This window comes from Gadus macrocephalus, chromosome 13 (genome assembly GCF_031168955.1).
Source record: "Gadus macrocephalus chromosome 13, ASM3116895v1".
Lineage (NCBI taxonomy): Eukaryota > Metazoa > Chordata > Actinopteri > Gadiformes > Gadidae > Gadus > Gadus macrocephalus.
Genome location: NC_082394.1, coordinates 5,590,900 through 5,611,146, shown reverse-complemented (window position 1 = coordinate 5,611,146; position 20,247 = coordinate 5,590,900). Strand labels below are relative to the sequence as shown.

The following is a 20,247-nucleotide window of genomic DNA, read 5'->3' as shown; positions in this document are numbered from 1 at the left end:
AGATCCGTGTGCTCAAGGGCGTTCATCACACTAAGTACACATTATAACCCTTTACTGTCCTTAAGATCCATTAACCCGTCCTAAAGATCCCCTTACCCAACTCAAAGAGCTCTTAACCTGTCATTAAAGAGCCCACCTCTACCCAGTAATACACGCAGATTATTTGCATACTTATTTTCATGAACCTTTTAATGTAAGGAAGGTCAATGGGTCTGAATATTGGTTAATATGGAATGTGTTTGTGTTGTCACTGAAATGTACAAAAACACACCAAACTGTATGTAGTCAAACATGGCTTTATACAAAACACAAGGAATAGTTACAAAATAATTGTCTAAATAAATATTTCCAAAAACGATAGAGTAAAACCCAGGCGTTACATTATTTAGGCAGCCAACATGAAGTTTCGGCCCTCTCTATATTAACAGAACATATAAAAAATAAAAAATGAAATGTTAAGAACGTGAAATGAAATGTAATTATTTTTTTAACAGTTGTGTCCTAGAGCTAACATGATGTTGGCTTGCCACACCAGTGGATTAGGACATTTCACATCCCAATACAGTGAAATGTCAAAAGCAGAAATCACTTCCGAGTCACAGGCTACAAATAATATAATAAAAAAAATCGACGCTGATACCACTTGATTCTTTATTCACCAGTTCGTCAGAACCAGTGAACCCTTCTCTTCACATCGTAGGCGGGGGGTCAACCCAGAACAGTAGAGGACGAGGACCATGGTACAGATGTTAATGTAAACTTTGCATACAGTGGAAGGACTATTCCCTTGTCTATCAAATTAATCTTAAACTGCTAAAAGATTGCCTACACTAAACAATAAAGGGACCGTTCTGGGCCAGGGTAAAACTGACAGGCCATCAGAAGGTACCAATGACAAGCCATCAGAAGTTACTTCTGAGGGGCCATCAAGACGTTCCACTGACCATCAGGAGGTACCACTGACAGGCCATCAGAAGGTACCACCGAGGGGCCATCAGGAGGTTCAACTGACAGACCACCAGGAGGTGCCAATGAGGGGCAACCAGGAGGTACAACTGAGGGGCCATCAGAAGATACCGGTTGGCAGGTCTTTGCTAAACATCCCATCAAAGTCCAGCTCCCGGCCCATCAGCTCCTCTTCCACAGCGTCCAGAGCCCATTGGTGGTCTGTCAGCTCCAGAGCCTCCCACTCAGCCTGGAAAACAGAAGCCGGAAGCCCATGAGCAAACACCGTCCATCAAACGTGCTGCTCATGTGATTATTAGGGACGGCGCTGCCGCACTACCTTGAACGCTTTGTTTGTGTCGGCAGGCATCGCCATGGCAGCACCGCTCATCTGCTCCTGCATGATCCTTGACTGGTCAGCACCTTTAAAAGGACAGACGGTCAGCACACACCCAGACAGAGCTCTACTGACAGTTGGTAAGCACATACCCAGAAAGACCTCTCCTCTGAGTCTCACTGGCTCAGCAGAGTTACAGTACTCAGATGGAGTAGGGCTGCACGGATCATACATCGTTCTCGTATCATAATCGCGTTACGCACATGTGTGATATTCGTATCGCTTGACGCGTGATATTAAAGCATTTGAAGAAAAACAAACAACCTTCTAAACTTCTCATTTTCCAGACTCTACAAGAGAAGTCTGTCTGATATAACATAATTTACTCTTATTTAAGGGTTCTTGGATAGTTTGTTGCTAGGGAGTGTCATGCGTGCTCTGCATGCACAGCGAACCACCAATCACTGATCATGTTAATCAGTTTATGATCAGACAACCAAAGTAGTCGCAGAACAAAACTTCAAAATTAGGAAAATAAGATTTAATTCCAAGGAGAACAACATCGGATCTATGCAGATGCACTCCGCTACAAATCACCCCAAGCATTAAACTATGGTGCATTATTTTTCCTAAGAATTACATATACGTATTGCAGAAAGACAAAATATCGCAATACAAATTCTTTCCAATACCGTGCAGCCCTAATATGGAGTACTGGAAGCACTCCAAACCAATTTACTTACTGAGAGGTTGATTTTTCAAATTCAAAACAAACTCTTTGTAATTAAGTGTATCTAAAACCAATGAATGAATGGATCCTGCCCTATCAGACTACCCATAGCCATCACTTTGGTTTTAAATGTAATCTCCACACCGCTTTCCTCACATGCGGATGAGATTGATCGTTTTAAATGACTACGTTAAATAGTGATGGCTACAGCTAAGCTTACAGGGGGCAGGGTTAACACCTGCCCTCCCTTGTTTCCTTTTGTGCTACTTCCGAATCTTGTGCACCAATGATAGCAGAAAAAAGTACCGTTATCTTGTCCTAGGATTAGTGAGTACATGCTCCGCAATCCGAAGACATTCAGGAAATACCACGAGGCAGAGCTCACCCTGGAAGAGTTAACACAAGCAGTTAGAGAAGGGCAACGCTTACTCCAGTCACGACACATCCATTGATTAACAAAAACATCTAAACTGCAAACAAAGAAAATGACTTACCAGGAAGCATCGAGGGACAGCAGCTCTATGCCCTGTTGAAGCATGGGCTTGAAGCGCAGAGTGAGAGGGAAGGGCACCTTGGCTGGAAGGTAAAGAGAGACCGTCAGCCTGACCGCACTGATGCCACCCATCATTAGCTGCTGCGCGGGTTGAATCCTTACTTGTTACAAATCCAGAGAAGGTCCAATTGATCCATCCTCCGATGAGGATCATGGGAAGAACGTTGGTGACATTCCCCTTCATCATGTCTGTCAGCATGCTGGGATCTGAACACGAGGCAGACATGGTTGAAACATTAATAACATACATGACAGATGGAGTAAAACATGGAGGAAACGTTACGTTGATAACATACAAGGAGGCAGTAAGACATGAATTAAACGCTAGGTTACAATCACGCCTGACAGTGGCAGTAAGCCTGAAGTTTCATTTGCAGGCAAAACCTTGCTTAGGATTATGCTGCTTATTTCATGAACACGAAACGAGATTTAGTGTGCTTTTCTCCAGGAGCTTAATGCCATCAGGGTACCCTGACCCTAACCCCAACCCAAACCCTGCTTACTGGGTTAGATAGTATACCATGGATACCATTCATATCTGATCATTAGCTGATCAGACCAAACTTCTATAATATTTATAATATAATATTTTAAGCATAAAACAATGTCTTAATCTCACCATAAGTATTAGGACCATCTGTAAATAGTTGTTTGGAAAATGGTGACAGAACAAATGATCCAGTAAAGGGGTTACCTGTCATTGGCGAGGGAGGGACCACCTTTCGTTTGCTTTTCTTGAAGAACCCATCATCTTGATTATTGAAGTAGAATTTTCTCATCAAAAATGACTGAAACAGGAAAGAATCATGTTTCATTTGACATGGCCGTTGCAGATAAAGAAACTAAAATGAATATGCATCATTGTATGGAATGAGTAATGCTGTTGTTGTGGTATTAGCAAGGAAACATATTTATAATAACATTTTTCATTATTCAAAGGAATAGTTTAGCTACAACACTCTCACCTGTTTTGGAATATATTTCCCATTTTCTCTGAGAATTCTGCTCCTGATGAGAACCTGACTGATAGAAACACAACACAAACAGATCCAAGTAAACGCAGGTCTTGACAACTTATTCTACAGTCTACTACAGCACAGGACATAACGTATTCTTACCTGTCGGAGACCTGTTCTAATGTTAGCTTCTTATCACTTTGAAGAAGAATCGACACATAATGTCGGATAATCCCAACCAAGAAGGTGATGAAGACGATGGGCAGAACCACCCACAGGCGGATGTTGGAGTCCAGCAGCAGCTCAGGCTCAGCCATACCTCTGAAATCACACAACACCACAGAAGAAGAAGAATTACAACCATAGGACAGCATGGGTTAGGGCTAGGCTACCTGCACAGGGATGGGGGACCAGTTACAATACAACACTACGTCCACGACGACCACTACAGCAGCGTGTCCAACCATGGACTGATACCGACCCCCCTGGTGGTCCCTCTGGCGGGTGAGGACATGTTACCATGGTGATCTCCCCTTGTGGTCCCTCTAGCGGGTGAGGACATGTTACGATGGTGATCACCCCCTGTGGTCCCTCTAGGCGGTGGGGACATGTTACCATGGTAACACGTCCCCTAGTGGTCCCTCTAGGTTGTGAGGCCATGTTACCATGGTGATGTCCCCTAGTGGTCCCTCCTCTAGGTGGTGAGGACATGTTACCATGGTAAATTAAGGTCTATCTAGATGAAGGGGACATTTTACAATGGTAAACTGTCCCCTAGTGGTCCCTCTATGCGGCGAGTCGAGGACCACCAGCTCCACATTACGGTACCTAAAGGTGTAATATTATGCGTGTATTTTGGGGCCCAAACGGTCAGAATTTCTCGATTAATGAATACCGACCAATGATTAAATATAATGTCTAGTCTATGGGATTGTAACCGGCCGTGACAATGGACCGAGGGCCGCGGTCGGACAGCCTGATCCCCGGTCGGTTCTTACCTCACGGACCTTCCGGTGGCTAACAGCACCGAGTACTGAACACGGCTAGGAGTACTGAGGAGTGGTGTCGTCTGGGTTAAGAACGGTCTTCAGATTGGTCTCAACAGGAGCAGCTACCATCAGAAGGGATCCTGGTTTGTGCAGGAGGAGCTACCGTCAGAAAAGATCCCGGTCCACAACATCAGCGGCTCATCGGTCTGAAGCTCAAAGAACGAGGAGCGCGGAGTACAGCCGGAGCCTGGAGCGCCTCCCTGTGGTGAGGAGTGTCAGCTACAGAGATCTCTGTGGGTCGCTCTTTATTCCTCCCAGAGTTCACAGTGTCACGTCTTGCGTTCTGAATAAGGGATAATTCTTCGGGTGTTTATTTAGTGTTGGAGTAGCGTGGAGGTAAAAAGAGAGAATAGAGTCTGAAACACTTTGACTATGTGCAGAGGGGACGATAATGAGGACGATAATGAGGTGCTGAGTTTGTGTTGGATGCAGAGGTCAGCAGAACGAAGGCATGCTGGTACCGCTGGATGGGCCCAGGATGTTGAGTCAGGGCCGAGGTCAGACTCCTGAACTATGCCTTAAGAATCAATCTCTAAATGAATTGATTATGACACTTCGACTGAAACTCCTGATAACAGGAGGAGGATCACTACAACATTACACAATCTAAATACAGAATACAGAATACCTTTTCAAAGGGAGATCTTCCACCGCAGCAAGACGGAGAGAAAGAGCGGTGGAAGTGAGCGTCTGATGTGAGAGTCCATTGTAGCTTCACCTTGTGTCAGGAAAGGCCAACGAAGGCCTTTGTTCCAGGAGGACAACGCCATCAGTGGCCGTCCTGCCTCCTGTCAAAGGCCCTGGTAGGCCGGGGTCACCCAGCTGGGGAACCTGTCCGGCCACTCTGTCCTCACAGCACGCTATGTCTGTCTGTGGTCACTAGGGGTGGGGGTCTCTGGAAGTCTTTGGACACCAGGACAGTCTCTCGGTCTCTCGGGGTCTGGGGGTCTGTGGATGTTTGTGGACACTGGGGGGCGGTCTGGGGGTCTCTGGATGTCTGTGGTCACTAGGGGTGGGGGTATGGGGGTCTCTGGGTGTCTGTTGTCACTAGGGTCTGGGGGTCTCTGGATGTCGGTGGACACACTAGGGCTGGGGTTCTGGGGGTCTCTCGATGTCTGTGGACACTAGGGGTGGGGGTATGGGGGTATCTGGATGTCTGTTGCCACTAGGGTCTGGGGGTATCTGGATGTTTTTGGTCACTTGGGGTGGGTCCGGGGGTCTCTGGGTGTCCCTGGACTCAGTGACACGATCTCATCTCTGATATTCAACCTAGAAAAGCTACTCAGTGGAAATCCGCTGGTGGAGAAATGCAGCTCTGAAGTCAACGGTAGCTTTGAGCTGCTCAGTGTTTCATTAGAGGGGGAGGTGGACCGCCTCCTCGAGGTGTGGAAGTGGTATTTAACGCTCAGCATGCCACAGGTTATCCTGGTTATATTCTCTATCAGCAATCCAAGACCCACCAGCACCTCCTCCCCCTTTGCCCCCACCCCCCTTCTTTATTCTATCCCTCCATGCCTCTCTTCTGTCTGTCTGTCTGTCTGTCTGTCTGTCTGTCTGTCTGTCTGTCTGTCTGTCTGTCTGTCTGTCTGTCTGTCCGTCTGTCTATCATATAACTATGTCTAAAATATCTCAAATGTGTCAGCACCCTGCATTCTTCTGTTGAACTTTAGAGTTTGATATACAGTTTTTGATATATATAGATTTCAATATCCAACACTAATGTGAAGTACAAACATCATGACATTCCAGAGAGAGTGGAGTCTGTTAAATGGTTGATATAAAGAATTAAATAAAAGGTTGTTTTGGAGACAAGAAGAAATGGGTTCATCATAATAATATTATTATATATATCATAATATTCATAATCGGGTCACGCGGAGGAATGCGTCGCCAGCCGCCGGAAGTGGAATATATGCTGCATCCGGGTCGGGTCGCTTCACCACTCCGACGACATTCGTTCTTTACTGTTTAGAGAAACATAATAGAATAAATAATAGAATACAGACGATACGTTTATGCACCGAGGAGCAAGGTCGGGATCAGCTTCTGAAGGTAAAGTGTATCTTCACCTCCTGTCACGTCCGGAAAGACAGCCGCCTCCAGCGAGGAGAGCTAACGGCTAATCACAATTTAGTAACTGGTTCTCCTGATCACTGGTTCTCCTGAGTAATAACTGGTTCAACTGATTACTGGTTCTACTGATGACTGGTTCTACTGATCACTGGTTCACCTGATGACTGGTTCTCCCGAGTCACTGTTTCTCCTGATCACTGGTCTGGGGATTTGATATCAAATCACCTTAAACAAATGTAATCAGTCCATCAATTAATCGATTTGTGCACCGCGTCTTCCACCATCTAGGTGGGCATTGAACCAACGCCAGTTTCCTTAAATGGAGGCGATTTTGGGGGCGATTGGAGACAGATTGGATTCCAAAGTGTCAATAGATTTAGTACCAGACTCGCATTGACCGATAACTTAACTTTGGACCGTGTCTTTGTCTTTCTCCCAGAATTGTGACCATCCTGTGCAGTGGAGTATGTTTGAGCCCATGGGAGCAGATAAAAGGTACGGACTGGACTGGAAACGTTGTTCTTCTATTGTTGGTATGTTTTGCTGATGCTGACCACCTGTACTTAACGGTCTGCAGGCCCAGCCGGGGCGAACGCAGCGGGCGCTATGGCTCGCTGGGGGGTAGAGAGGAGTCGGACCGGTACGAGAGCAGAAAGAGAGACACGGAAAGAGATTCTGACCGCCGCTGGGGTGACGAGCAGGAGTGTTTCGAGGAGCGCAGAGACAGTCCTGAGGTCAGTGGCTTCACCACGTTGTGCAATACCTTCGTCCAGTACTTATAACCCTGGGATTAGGGTAAGGGTTAGGGCTAACCCAATGTGATGTCTGTGCAGAGGGGGAGAAAGCGGCACCTCAGTGACCGGTCCGATGACGAGTACGACGCAGACTACCCAGACCAGGACTACAGGATGGAGCCGGAGGAGGAGAGCAAGACGGTGATGCTCCGGGGTCTGTCCCTGCACGTCGTCGAGGAGGACGTGAGTCTCTGTTCTAGAATCGAGCATCACTCCATGTCCGAACCCCATGGAGACACGGGGACCACTAACTGCTGTTGTGTTCAGATCCGACTGGCCCTGGAAGAGCTCCAGGGACCCCAGCCTGTGGACGTCCGCCTGATGAGAAAGAGGACAGGTTGGTGTTGCATGTTCAGAGAGCGTTGTGATCCACGCGCCGCCCTGTGCCGACCCTCTGCCCCTCCTCAAAGCAGATGATAGTACTGTCAGAGAGACCTCTTGTTGTTTGCATTTGTATGAAGGAGGAGTGACTGTAGGACTGCCAGGTAAGGCGGTAGAAACGTGAACATCAGGGACATGCTAAAGCCGCCATCCACACCCTTTAGGCGAGCTCCACTCGATGTGTACTGTGGAGTGTACAGCCAACTGACTGAATGTTATGACGAGGCCTTCTCACTAACCCCCCCGTCTATATTTGAATGCTGTCTCTAGGTTTAAGCCGTGGTTTCGCCTTCGTGGAGTTTTATCACTTGCAAGATGCTTCCCGGTGGATGGAGAACAACCAGGTTGAACGATCACCAAGTCTAGAATCTGTCTTGGAGATTAGAGCCCCCAATTACAGACACTATGATTTGAATAATCATAAAGGACTAAATCCTGTTGGAGAAATGTAGACACCTGACAGCTCGTGTTTTTTAGTCAACATCACATGTTTATTTTTTATTTTTGAGTTAATTTCTTATTTGTTCATTTTTTGATGACGTATAAACGTTACATCAGAACTTTTGCTGACAAGACCAAAATCAATCCACTGCTCAGGTGTATTTATTAGCCAACTGGCAAATTATTATTCTTATTCTTATTATGTGGAAATGGGTTTGGGGGTTTGAACCAGAGGTTATTCAGAAAGAAAATGTTGACAGATAAGATGATAGTTTTGGGGGTGAAAAACAAGGCCTTTGTCCTTTTTTATTTGAGTGTGTGGGCCTCCTCCAATCAGTCCTGACTAGTCTTCAGAAGTTTCCTCACACTGCTCCAGCTCAGTCCCTTGTTCTCGCCTCCATTTAAAATCCGAAGACTGGAACGAGACAAGGACGAGCTGGCAGCCCTCCGGTCCGAAACACGTAGGGTCACTGCCCAGCACAAGTTCCCCCGCACACACCCTCTCTCTCTCTCTCTCTCTCTCTCTCTCTCGCTCTCGCTCTCGCTCTCTCTCTCTCGCTCTCTCGCTGGCTCTCTCTCTCTCTCTGTCTCTCTCTCTCTCTCTCTCTCTCTCTCGCTGGCTCTCTCTCTCTCTCTGGCTCTCTCTCTCTCTCTGGCTCTCTCAGTCTGGCTCTCTCTCTCAATCTCTTCACTATCTAATCTCTCTCTCTCTCTACTCTCTACTCTCTAAGTGCGTTGAGCTCTCTTCTCCCGTTCCTGCCGGTCGTACTCATGGGGTGGGATAGTTAAAAACCTCACCTTCCGTGAGGGCGTGTCGTAACTTGTTGTTTTGGACTTTCAGAATAAGTTGGTGATCCATGGGAAACCCGTTGCCATGCACTACAGCAACAGAAGACAGAAGTTTGAGAACTGGTTGTGCAATTCTGTAAGTGTTTCTGTAAAATATTGATCCTCTTCTTTTAACAGAGGTTAGAACTGTATTTTATTGAATTAACCCCACGCCTTGTTTCTCACAGTGCGGCTTGTATAACTTCCGGAAGAGGCTGAAGTGTTTCAGATGTGGTGCCGACAAAGTTGGTAAGATGAGCTCTTTGGTCCACATTCTCCTTGACCCAGCGAGTCTGAAGGTGTGACCGTGGTGGTCTCTCTCCTGATCCTGCCACCCTGATGTTTCTACAGACGGGGAGTGTGTCGGGGCAAGCGGCGCCAACGAGTCTCTACATACTGGAGATTACAACGGAGACAGTGAGTTCTGTTGGTGGTCGGGCTTGAATTAAAAGTACTGTATAAAATGCAGCCTAATGATTGCTTCTTCCATTGTTGCTCCATCTACAGCCATCATTTTGAGAAACATCGGGCCTCTTACCATGGTCCACGCCATCCTAAACCTGCTGGCGCCCTACGCCAACCTGTCTTCCGGAAACATCCGGCTCATCAAGGACAAGCAGACCGGGCAGAACCGGGGCTTCGCCTTCGTCCAGCTGTCCTCCCCTCTGGTAAGCTACCTTGCTCTGGGTCGGCAATAGCTCAGTAACCGGAGCCAAGGTTGCTAGGTCGTGTTAACCGTTGAAAGCCGCGTTTGATGAAAGCTAAATGCCCTAAATGTTATTATAAATGCTCTACCACCGTGGCCAGGGGCTCTTCTCCGTCTCCTAACTCCTCCTTGATATCTTCCAGGAGGCCTCTCAGCTCCTCACCATTCTCCAGGGCCTTCAACCTCCTCTCAAGCTGGATGGCAAGACCATCGGTGTGGACTATGCCAAGAGCGCCCGGAAGTGAGTGACGAAGCGGTACCGCCGTATTGTGTTCCATCCCGTGGTTTCATTCCTCTCACCAACAGGTTTGTTTCCCCTCTGCAGAGACTCGGCGCAGCCAGAGGGAGTCCGGGCCAACGCTCTGTCGGTGGCCTGCACGGCCATTGCCGCGGCCCAGTGGTCCTCCAGCCATGTGAGGACAGAACACGCAGTCTTTGACACCCACATTCCCCCCCCCCCCGTCAGTGCCAGTGTGTAACGGTGGTCTCCTCTCTCCGTCCCTCAGCTGCAGCAGGGTCTGGGCGCCGCCCCGGACTACGCTCCGCTGCAGGAGGCGTACGCAGCGTTCCCTCAGGTAGGAGGTCAGGGTGCTGCTCTATTGAGGCTCTAGATCCAGAGGGTTGAGGCCTAAATACGTCCTTCCATCCCAGGGGCAGAGCTACCAGGTGTGGCCGCAGCAGCCGGAAGCACCGGTCCCCAACGCTGGAGACGGCCTGCTAGGAGGTAGGGAGAGTGGCTCAGACCGCTAGGCAGTAGGAGGTAGGGAGAGTGGCTCAGACCGCTAGGCAGTAGGAGGTAGGGAGAGTGGCTCAGACCGCTAGGAAGTAGGTGGTAGGGAGAGTGGCTCAGACTGCCAGTCTTGGTTGTGTGTTGGGGTTGGGGTTAGACAGTCTTGATGTGAGTTGGGTCGAGTCCTCAGTTGAACCTGTGCTCTCTGCCTCAGCTGCCCCTGGGGTGAAGGCTCTGCTCCCTGCTGCAGGCGGGGTGCTGCTGTACCAGCCTGTCCTCATCGGCCAGCCGGCTATACAGGTAGACCACACCTGGGATTCACTACTGAGTCGTTAGGCGGACCCTTTATCCAGTGCTACCCTCCGGTTATAACCCTATAAGGAGCAGACGGGCCTGGACACCTCTGGGATTCTTTAGACTGGAAGAAGCCCCATGCACTCTTAAGATACGAGGCGCATTACAGGAAGTGACGATCTCCTCGCAGGAAGTGTGACGCGTGTGGGTCTGTAGTTGGGTTCTGACGTGGGCTCTCTCCTGTGGCCCTCCAGAGCCACCCCCCGCAGGGGCAGCTGGACGCGGGGCAGCGGAGGACCTCGGCCCCGGGCCCCGGGCCGGGGGGCCCCCTGCCCGGCCCCAGCCAGGCCGCCACCCCAGCGCTCCAGACCGGTAGGTGGTCTGACCGGGCCGGGGGGGGAGGGAGGGGGAGCACATGATGGAACCTCTGATGGACAGGATGGTGTCCTAAGTTGTCATGTTTTATTTAACCTCCAGTGGTCCCAGACATGTCTACGTACCAGTACGATGAGGCCTCAGGGTTCTACTACGACCCCCAGTCCGGCCTCTACTACGACCCCAGCAGCCAGGTGAGTGCCCTCCCAAAGGTTCTGTAGAACGGCGTAGTGTGGCGTTTACTTTAGCCTTCATTCTAGCATGGAGGTCCTGGCTAAAACTGCCCGACCAGGCTCATTCAATCCGGCCCCCTAATCATCCCCCGGTATAATTGGCTGATTCATTAATTCCCTCACTCTCCGCCTCGAGCTGGTGTGTGGTGAGCGTTCTGGCGCCGATTGGCTGCCATGCATCACCCCAAGTGGGTGCTACACATTGGTTGGTGGTTGGTGAGGTCCCCCCTTCACTATAAATCACTTTGGTTACCTTAAGCACTAAATAAATGTAAGAAATTATTATTATTTAGGTCATCTGAACCCAACTTGTGACTACACTGTCCAGTATGCTCCGGTATTGGCTGTGATATTTGGGTTACAACTACAATTAGGGCATTTAGCAGACACTTTTATCCAAAGCGACTTACATCGGTTAATACACACATTGACACACCGACGGCAGAGTCAACCATGCAAGGCGACAGCCAGCTCGTCAGGAGCAGTTAGGGTTAAGTGTCTTGCTCAGGGACACATCAACACTCAGCTAGGAGGAGCCGGGGATCGAACCAGCAACCTTTCGGTTACGTGGCAACTGCTCTTCCTCCTGAGCTAAGCCGACCCGGGTTAGGGATGGAGTTTGTCTGAGCAGCTGGCCGACTTGTCCTCCGCAGTACTTCTACAACGCCCAGACCCAGCAGTACGTCTACTGGGACGGGGACACCCAGACCTACCTCCCCGCTCCCTCGGCCACGGACGCCCCCGCCGACCAGGCCTCCGCCAGCGGGCCCGCCCCCAGCGGCCCAGGCCCCGCCCCCGACACCCCGTCCACCAGAGAGGCCAGGGAGAAGAAGGAGAAACCCAAGAGCAAGTCGGCCCAGCAGGTACCTGACCGCTGCCCTCCACCTGTTAGGTCTTTATAGGTCTTACATTGGATTCATAATGGTCTTAAAAAGACTGTAACTAGGCCTGCACGATAAATCGTTATAAAATCGCGATCTTGATTCGCCCCTGTGTGGATTAAATTTTTGAATTTTTTTAAGCCTTAATTTACTGGTGTGTGGAGTTGGTTCAGTAGTTATAAAAGGCCAGCAATTAAAGACAATGTGCTGCTATATGTACAAAATAAATAAATCCATTTTTGATACTGCACTTTAATCAGTTATAAAGGGCCATATGAAACCCAACATGCTAGAGGGGCCAAAAAACTATTTTTGTCATGGTTCATGTGTGCAATAAAAATTACATTTCGTGAGAAAGAAATCGTGGCAATGAATCATGATATCAATTCTAACGTAAAGAATCGTGATTCATATTTTTCCCCGAATCGTGCAAGCCTACCTGTAACTTGTTGTCCATGTCTGTCCATGTCTTCCGACAGATCGCCAAGGACATGCAGCGCTGGGCCAAGAGCATGAACAAGCAGAAGGAGAGGGGGGGTCTGGGCCCGGCCCGCCAGGAGGAGAGGAAGGAGTCGGCCGCAGCGGACGCAGGATTCACCCTCTTTGAGAAGAAGGTCAGTCCATTACGTACCTCAGCCTCTCAGAGAGGGTTCTGTCCATTACGTACCTCAGCCTCTCAGAGAGGGTTCTGTCCATTACGTACCTCAGCCTCCCAGAGAGGGTTCTGTCCATTACGTACCTCAGCCTCTCAGAGAGGGTTCTGTCCATTACGTACCTCAGCCTCCCAGAGAGGGTTCTGTCCATTACGTACCTCAGCCTCCCAGAGAGGGTTCTGTCCATTACGTACCTCAGCCTCTCAGAGAGGGTTCTGTCCATTACGTACCTCAGCCTCTCAGAGAGGGTTCTGTCCATTACGTACCTCAGCCTCTCAGAGAGGGTTCTGTCCATTACGTACCTCAGCCTCTCAGAGAGGGTTCTGTCCATTACGTACCTCAGCCTCTCAGAGAGGGTTCTGTCCATTACGTACCTCAGCCTCTCAGAGAGGGTTCTGTCCATTACGTACCTCAGCCTCTCAGAGAGGGTTCTGTCCATTACGTACCTCAGCCTCTCAGAGAGGGTTCTGTCCATTACGTACCTCAGTCTCTCTGAGAGGGTTCTGTCCATTACGTACCTCAGTCTCTCAGAGAGGGTTCTGTCCATTACGTACCTCAGTCTCTCAGAGAGGGTTCTGTCCATTACGTACCTCAGTCTCTCAGAGAGGGTTCTGTCCATTAACTACCTCAGTCTCTCAGAGAGGGTTCTGTCCATCTTGTACCTTAGCTTCTCAGATATGAAGGTTCTTTCCATTTTGTACTTCAGCCTCAGAGAGCGTTCTGTCCATTAAGTACCTCAGCTACTGTAGAGTCGATCTCTTGTTTCTAGTGTGTGTGTAGAGTGGATCTCATGTGAGTAGAGTGGATCTCTTGTGTCCAGTGTGTGATGGATCTCTCCAATGCTTCACTTTCAGCAAAGTGGCCTCCTGGATATGCTGCCCTTCATGAAGGAGCCGGTGAGGATGGTGGAGCCGCAGGAGGTGGTGGCCCCGGTGAGTGTGGAGCAGGAGGTGCAGGACGTAGGACATAGGTGGAGGTGGAGGTCATAGGCGGAGGACGTAGGCGTAGAACATGAGCAGCACCCTCCTAAGATCAGACTGTTGATCTTATATTATTTTATTTTAACTTTGCCTTTATTATCTATCTATTTTACTAATGTTTTCTTTTACTTATCTAGTATTTTATTGTATGACAAGGTTCATATGTGAAGCACTTGGAGTCTGCCTTGTGTATGAAAAGTGCTTTATAAATAAAGTTGCCTTTCCTTGTATACGCCCCCTGTCCCCAGCCCCTGGTGGCCTCCTACAGCGGGGGGGACAGCGACCCTGAGGAGGCGGTGGGCGGAGAGCGGCTGGAGGAGGACGAGGGCCTGGTGGACTGGAGGAAGATGGCCTGCCTGCTGTGCCGCCGCCAGTTCCCCAACGGGGACGCCCTGCGGCGCCACACGCAGCTCTCAGACCTGCACAAGGTGGGTCTCTCCTCATCAGGGTGGGTCTCTCCTCATCAGGGTGGGTCTCTCCTCATCAGGGTGGGTCTCTCTTCATTAGGCTGGGTCTCTCCTCATCAGGGTGGGTCTCTCCTCATCAGGGTGGGTCTCTCCTCATCAGGGTGGGTCTCTCCTCATCAGGGTGGGTCTCTCCTCATCAGGGTGGGTCTCTCCTCATCAGGGTGGGTCTCTCCTCATCAGGGTGGGTCTCTCCTCATCAGGGTGGGTCTCTCCTCATCAGGGTGGGTCTCTCTTCATTAGGCTGGGTCTCTCCTCATCAGGGTGGGTCTCTCTTCATCAGGCTGGGTCTCTCTTCATTAGGCTGGGTCTCTCTTCATTAGGGTGGGTCTCTCTTCATCAGGGTGGGTCTCTCCTCATCAGGGTGGGTCTCTCCTCATCAAGGTGGGTCTCTCCTCATCAGGGTGGGTCTCTCCTCATCAGGGTGGGTCTCTCCTCATCAGGGTGGGTCTCTCCTCATCAGGGTGGGTCTCTCTTCATCAGGGTGGGTCTCTCTTCATTAGGGTGGGTCTCTCTTCATTAGGCTGGGTCTCTCTTCATTAGGCTGGGTCTCTCTTCATTAGGGTGGGTCTCTCTTCATTAGGGTGGGTCTCTCTTCATCAGGCTGGGTCTCTCCTCATCAGGGTGGGTCTCTTCATTAGGGTGGGTCTCTTCATTAGGCTGGGTCTCTCTTTATTAGGGTAGGTCTCTCCTCATTAGGGTGGGTCTCTCCTCATTAGGGTGGGTCTCTCTTCATTAGGGTGGGTCTCTCTTCATTAGGGTGGGTCTCTCTTCATTAGGGTGGGTCTCTCTTCATTAGGGTGGGTCTCTCTTCATTAGGGTGGGTCTCTCCTCATTAGGGTGGGTCTCCTCATTAGGGTGGGTCTCTCCTCATTAGGGTGGGTCTCATTAGGCTGGGTCTCTCTTCATTAGGCTGGGTCTCCTAATTAGGGTGGGTCTCTCTTCATTAGGGTGGGTCTCTCTTCATTAGGGTGGGTCTCTCTTCATTAGGGTGGGTCTCTCTTTATTAGGGTAGGTCTCTCTTCATCAGGGTGGGTCTCTCATCGGGGTGGGTCTCTCCTCAACAGGGTGGGTCTCTCCTCATTAGGGTGGGTCTCTCTTCATCGGGGTGGGTCTCTCTTCATGAGGGGGTGATCCGTCGTGTCCAATACCCAACACTGTCTTCTCCTTCATCCTTTCTGTAGCAAAACCTGGAGATCCAGAGAAAGGCGAAGCTGACGGAGGCGGAGCTGGAGGAGCTGGAGAGGAGGGAGACGGAGGTGAGGGTCTTCTGTTGATCTTCTGAAGAGGAAGGTGCACGTTACAGACGGTCCTCTGTAACGTCTTTCTCCCCCCAGCTGAAGTACCGAGACCGCGCCGCCGAGCGCAGGGAGAAGTACGGCGTGCCGGAGCCGCCCGCGCCCAAGAAGAAGAAGAGCTACGAGGCGCCAGCACCCACTGTGTGAGTACATGACCCCCACCACCGTGACCCCCCCCACCACCGTGACCCCCCCCACCACCGTGACCCCCCCCACCACCGTGACCCCCCCACCACCGTGACCCCCCCACCACCACCGTGACCCCCCCCACCACCGTGACCCCCCCCACCACCGTGACCCCCCCCACCACCGTGACCCCCCCACCACCGTGACCCCCCCACCACCGTGACCCCCCCACCACCGTGACCCCCCCACCACCGTGACCCCCCCACCACCGTGACCCCCCCACCACCGTGACCCCCCACCACCATGACCCCCCACCACCGTGACCCCCCCCACCACCGTGACCCCCCCCACCACCGTGACCCCCCACCACCGTGACCCCCCACCACCGTGACCCCCCCTACCACCGTGACCCCCCCACCACCGTGACCCCCCCACCACCGTGACCCCCCCACCACCGTGACCCCCACCACCGTGACCCCCCCACCATGACCCCCCCACCATGACCCCCCCACCATGACCCCCACCCTTCGTGTGAGTATATGATAAGGCTGGGGGTAAACGATTATTTATTAAACGATTAATCGGGCGATTATTTTATCGATTAGTCGACTAATCTAATGACTAATTGGACGATTATCTATTTTTCTGTTGCTCGATTAATAAAAACCATAATGTATCTCAAATAAATACCAAAAAATTCTTAATAATATACTTTATTTAATACGGAACCCGTAAAGGGACATGAAAAAAATGTGTGCGTATACTCTCTTGCGCTCCGCCTCCAACTACGAGATGGTTAGTTACATCTTTCCTGCTGTCGGCTCCCAGACCGAGGAGCACCGGTGATACATTCCCTCCAGGGCCGATGCTCTCTCGGGGGCATGACCCTTCACTTTGACCGACAGTGAGTCTGCTTATAGGTCGGAATATGATGGAATGAAGCGGCCACCGATTCTTGACAGGCTGGGTACTTTATTCTTACACACAACCGGACTCGTTCATGACTTCACTAGACTGACACGCACGCTATCGCTCGCTCTCCTCGCTCGTCCACCTACTCGCTGAGGACACACACACACACTCACACACACACACACACACACACTGCCAGTGATATGCGCACGATATTTCCCCGTGCTCATGAGATACTTTCTCGTGCGCACAAGATACTTTCTCATGCGCACGAGATACTTTCTCATGCGCACGAGATACTTTCTCGTTTGAGATGCTCCAACATTGCTGTCGTGCTCTTGTGATATGCCAACTCCATTTGGCAAAGAGTGCAAATCACAACACCTTTCCGTTTAGGACTTAACTTGAAGTACTTCCATACCTTTGATGATTTCGTGCGCGGACATTTTCCTTTATTGTGACTTTCGTCCATTTCTCTGTTGAAAGACGTCTACGAATTTTTGACGTCATCGACGCGTCGCTACAGCTCTAGTATATGACACCCACCATGACATCTCTAAGTACCGTGACACCCACCTCCTGCACCCTCACCCACCCTGTGAGCACCTTGCCACCCTCAGTACCATGACCCCCTCGGTACCATGACCCCCTCGGTACCATGACCCCCTCGGTACCATGACAACCTCAGCATCTTGAGCCCCTCAGCACCATGACTCCTCAGCAGTCAGTACAGCAGTAGAAGGTCTCATCTCGACTCTCCCTCTCCAGGAACTACGAGCAGCCCACCAAGGACGGGCTGAGCAGCGACCACATCGGCAGCAAGATGCTGCAGGCCATGGGCTGGCAGCAGGGCACGGGGCTGGGGCGCAACCAGCAGGGCATCACCGCCCCCATCGCGGTGAGCACCTCTGCAGTGTGTGACTGTGTGTCTGTGACTGTGTGTCTGTGACTGTGTGTCTGTATCTGTGTGTCTGTGACTGTGTGTCTGTGACTGTGTGTCTGTGACTGTGTGTGTGTCTGTGTCCGTCTGAGTGTGTTGTAACTCCACTCTGTCCCCAGGCGTCCCTACGAACTAAAGGTACTGGTCTCGGCATCAAGGGCAGTGCCTACGAGCTCTCAGCCTCTGACACCTACAAGGACGCTGTGAAGAAGGCCATGTTCGCCCGCTTCACGGAGATCGACTGAGGTTTGGTTTTCTCTAGCTGGACGTTCCTCAAGACGACCATCAGGAGATCGTCTATCTTTGATTTGTTTTTTTTACTCAAGACTCTTTATAACTGCAAAAGATATATTTTGTCTTTGTAAATGCCTATTTTTTTTTCTCCAATTGATTTAAACGGATGCCAGGACTGCACTGTGTGCGGTTTGTAAAGTCTGTATTTGTACATAAAGTTGTGTTTGGTTCCCTTCTGGCTTGTGTTTGATGTTCTGTCGTTCCTAAAGCCATCCAGCAGACCGCCTGTCATACGCTTCAGACTGTCAAGGGGCAGTCTTAGTTAGATCAGATCGATTGGCCTTGTGAAAACCCACTAGGAGTTTAGTAAAACGTTTAATATGCTGATCTACAGGTGGGATGCGATCAGATCAAAATAAATTTGAGTTTAATTTCAGATTAGTGCAGATTAATTAGTTTGGGTTTTAAAACTGGATAAGCTTTCCAGAGTATAGTCCTATCATACTCGCATTTCTTTTCCTGATTCAGTGACCAAACGTATAGCTGCAAATTTTTCTCGAAGAGATGGCTTCATAACTCTTTCCACTTGATTACATCCTGCAGCCTCTGCTTCCTGGAAACAGATGTATTAATATCACCACCAGCTCATGTTACAGTGATGAATTACTCTAATTGTACTAATGATCGTGGTAATGTTCTGGTCCATACTCCCGGTTAGTAAACTCTGCGGTCTTTGCCCTCTTAATGTGTCCCTATCACGGTGGTGCTTATATGTAATGTTGGCATCTCTACCACAATGTACAAAGATTGTAAAGATATTTAATTTGGGTTATAAACTATAATAATTAAAAATACGGATGACTGAGTAAATACAATAGAGACAGCTTCTTGGACGATGTTTGAGAGCAGGTCCATGCTCGTCGAGGCTTATTATTCTCTTGAATGTTCTATGATAGTGTATTATATGGGTCATGGGGTCCTCTCTCCTGGCGAGCGTTAATGGCCTAATGAGGAGCTGAAAGGTCATTCAAAGAGCGCCCCCCCACCGAGAGTGATAGGGGGGGGAGAATGATGTCATCCTAATAATTTCTTAATCATAAACAAAACCTTACATTACCATCCTATTAGTGGTCAAATTGCATGTTCAAAGGACACTTTATTAGCTCTCTCCTTCTCTCCCCTCCTCCCCCTAACCTTCTCTCCCCTCCTTCCCCTAACCCTCTCTCCCCTCCTCAACCTAACCCCCCCCCCCCTCCTCACCACCCATCTTCTCCGGGGAGATGTCCCCTCTTCTGCCAGCCTGAAGGGAACAGACTGGTTCTCCACCCAGTCACCTCCCTACAGGTTGACTGGTTTCGTCATAGGAATGAGCAGAGTATCTCAGTTCATGATGCAGAATGACACACACACACACACATGAATGCATGCACCCACGCAGGTGTGTGCGCACCTACACACAAACAAATAAATATCACATTAATTAAATTAATTAGCATTGTAAAGTAGTGTTTTGATGTAGCAATAGAAACAGGCCCAACAGGGAGATTCTCTACCTCAGTGAGCACAATGATACTGACGGAGAGGACAGCTCCTCCGGCGCTGTGACGTCACAACGCGCTCCCGTCGCTGACCTAGAAACAGCATCCACTGTGCGCGCGACCCTCAGGGACACGCGGGGATGCTACTGAAAGCGATTACTGTCACTAATCATTTGTACTCGCCATAGCCCAATCAAAAAAAATATTCTGCAACAAAAATTATAAAACACATAATTTCATAATGGAACATCTTTGCAAATTTATTTTTTGGATCACGTGAATAAGGAGATTGTAAGAGACAAAGCTGTAGTTGAGGTTTAAATATTCCCTCTGAAATTCAGGCAGAGAACATCCTGGATGTTAGCGTTATCCCGGTCTACCAAACAGATACTTCCGGTCTCTTACTTCACGTGAGCCGTTATGCGCCAGTTAAAAGAAACCAGACCGAAAATAATAAGATCATGGCAAGAAAACCAACAGGAACGATAAGGAAAATAAATATGGAATCTGCTGAATATTCGGTTAATGCAAAAAAGGATATCCCTCCATTAGAAGACCCGCCTCCCTCTTGCCGTTAAACCCATGTAACCAACTCCCGCCCTCTCACCCCAATACCGCCCGCGTGGAGCATCCTGTCCCACCGCGAGCTGAGCCTGGGAACCAGGTTAGGCGCGCGCCCTGGTCCTGCACGACGGACACATTGATTGGACCCCTCCTCCATTAGGGGGTGGAGCCTGTCCCCATCGAGGGGGCGGAGCTTGCATCTTCAGGGGCGGAGCCCGGACCCTGCCTCCAC

The 20,247-nt window shown here is 49.9% G+C and overlaps 2 protein-coding genes across 2 annotated transcripts; one reads left to right on the top strand and one right to left on the bottom strand.

The window, feature by feature from the left end:
* Positions 1 to 280: 280 nt before the first annotated feature.
* emc3 (ER membrane protein complex subunit 3) lies at positions 281 to 4,786 on the bottom strand. Its single transcript, XM_060068541.1, has 9 exons — positions 4,520 to 4,786; positions 3,684 to 3,842; positions 3,531 to 3,588; positions 3,260 to 3,353; positions 2,668 to 2,772; positions 2,507 to 2,588; positions 2,319 to 2,398; positions 1,286 to 1,368; positions 281 to 1,195 (listed from the first exon to the last, which is right to left on the bottom strand). Exons 2-9 carry the CDS (start codon positions 3,836 to 3,838, stop codon positions 1,067 to 1,069), a joined length of 786 nt encoding a protein of 261 aa, XP_059924524.1. The 5' UTR covers positions 3,839 to 3,842; positions 4,520 to 4,786; the 3' UTR covers positions 281 to 1,066.
* A 1,676-nt stretch (positions 4,787 to 6,462) lies between these two features.
* Positions 6,463 to 18,145, top strand: LOC132470111 (RNA-binding protein 5-B-like). The gene is made up of 25 exons (XM_060068325.1): positions 6,463 to 6,622; positions 7,083 to 7,138; positions 7,221 to 7,377; positions 7,477 to 7,620; positions 7,705 to 7,774; positions 8,089 to 8,162; positions 9,101 to 9,184; positions 9,276 to 9,336; positions 9,439 to 9,504; positions 9,595 to 9,755; positions 9,937 to 10,034; positions 10,119 to 10,206; positions 10,300 to 10,368; positions 10,445 to 10,517; positions 10,738 to 10,823; positions 11,072 to 11,189; positions 11,295 to 11,386; positions 12,079 to 12,288; positions 12,786 to 12,920; positions 13,814 to 13,891; positions 14,188 to 14,367; positions 15,588 to 15,662; positions 15,741 to 15,844; positions 17,508 to 17,637; positions 17,799 to 18,145. The coding sequence occupies exons 2-25, from the start codon at positions 7,110 to 7,112 to the stop codon at positions 17,922 to 17,924; spliced, it is 2,508 nt and encodes an 835-aa protein (XP_059924308.1). The 5' UTR covers positions 6,463 to 6,622; positions 7,083 to 7,109; the 3' UTR covers positions 17,925 to 18,145.
* Positions 18,146 to 20,247: the final 2,102 nt, after the last annotated feature.

Coding starts and splice junctions, on each gene's coding strand:
- emc3 (XM_060068541.1), bottom strand. CDS start 3,838: ATGGCTGAGCCTGAGCTGCTGCTGGACTCCAACATCCGCCTGTGGGTG. Junction 3,589..3,683: donor TTAGAACAGGTCTCCGACAG/GTAAGAATACGT, acceptor TGTTTCTATCAG/TCAGGTTCTCATCAGGAGCA. Junction 1,369..2,318: donor AATCCTAGGACAAGATAACG/GTACTTTTTTCT, acceptor GTCCTTTTAAAG/GTGCTGACCAGTCAAGGATC.
- LOC132470111 (XM_060068325.1), top strand. CDS start 7,110: ATGTTTGAGCCCATGGGAGCAGATAAAAG. Junction 12,921..13,813: donor TCACCCTCTTTGAGAAGAAG/GTCAGTCCATTA, acceptor CTTCACTTTCAG/CAAAGTGGCCTCCTGGATAT. Junction 15,845..17,507: donor GAGGCGCCAGCACCCACTGT/GTGAGTACATGA, acceptor CTCCCTCTCCAG/GAACTACGAGCAGCCCACCA.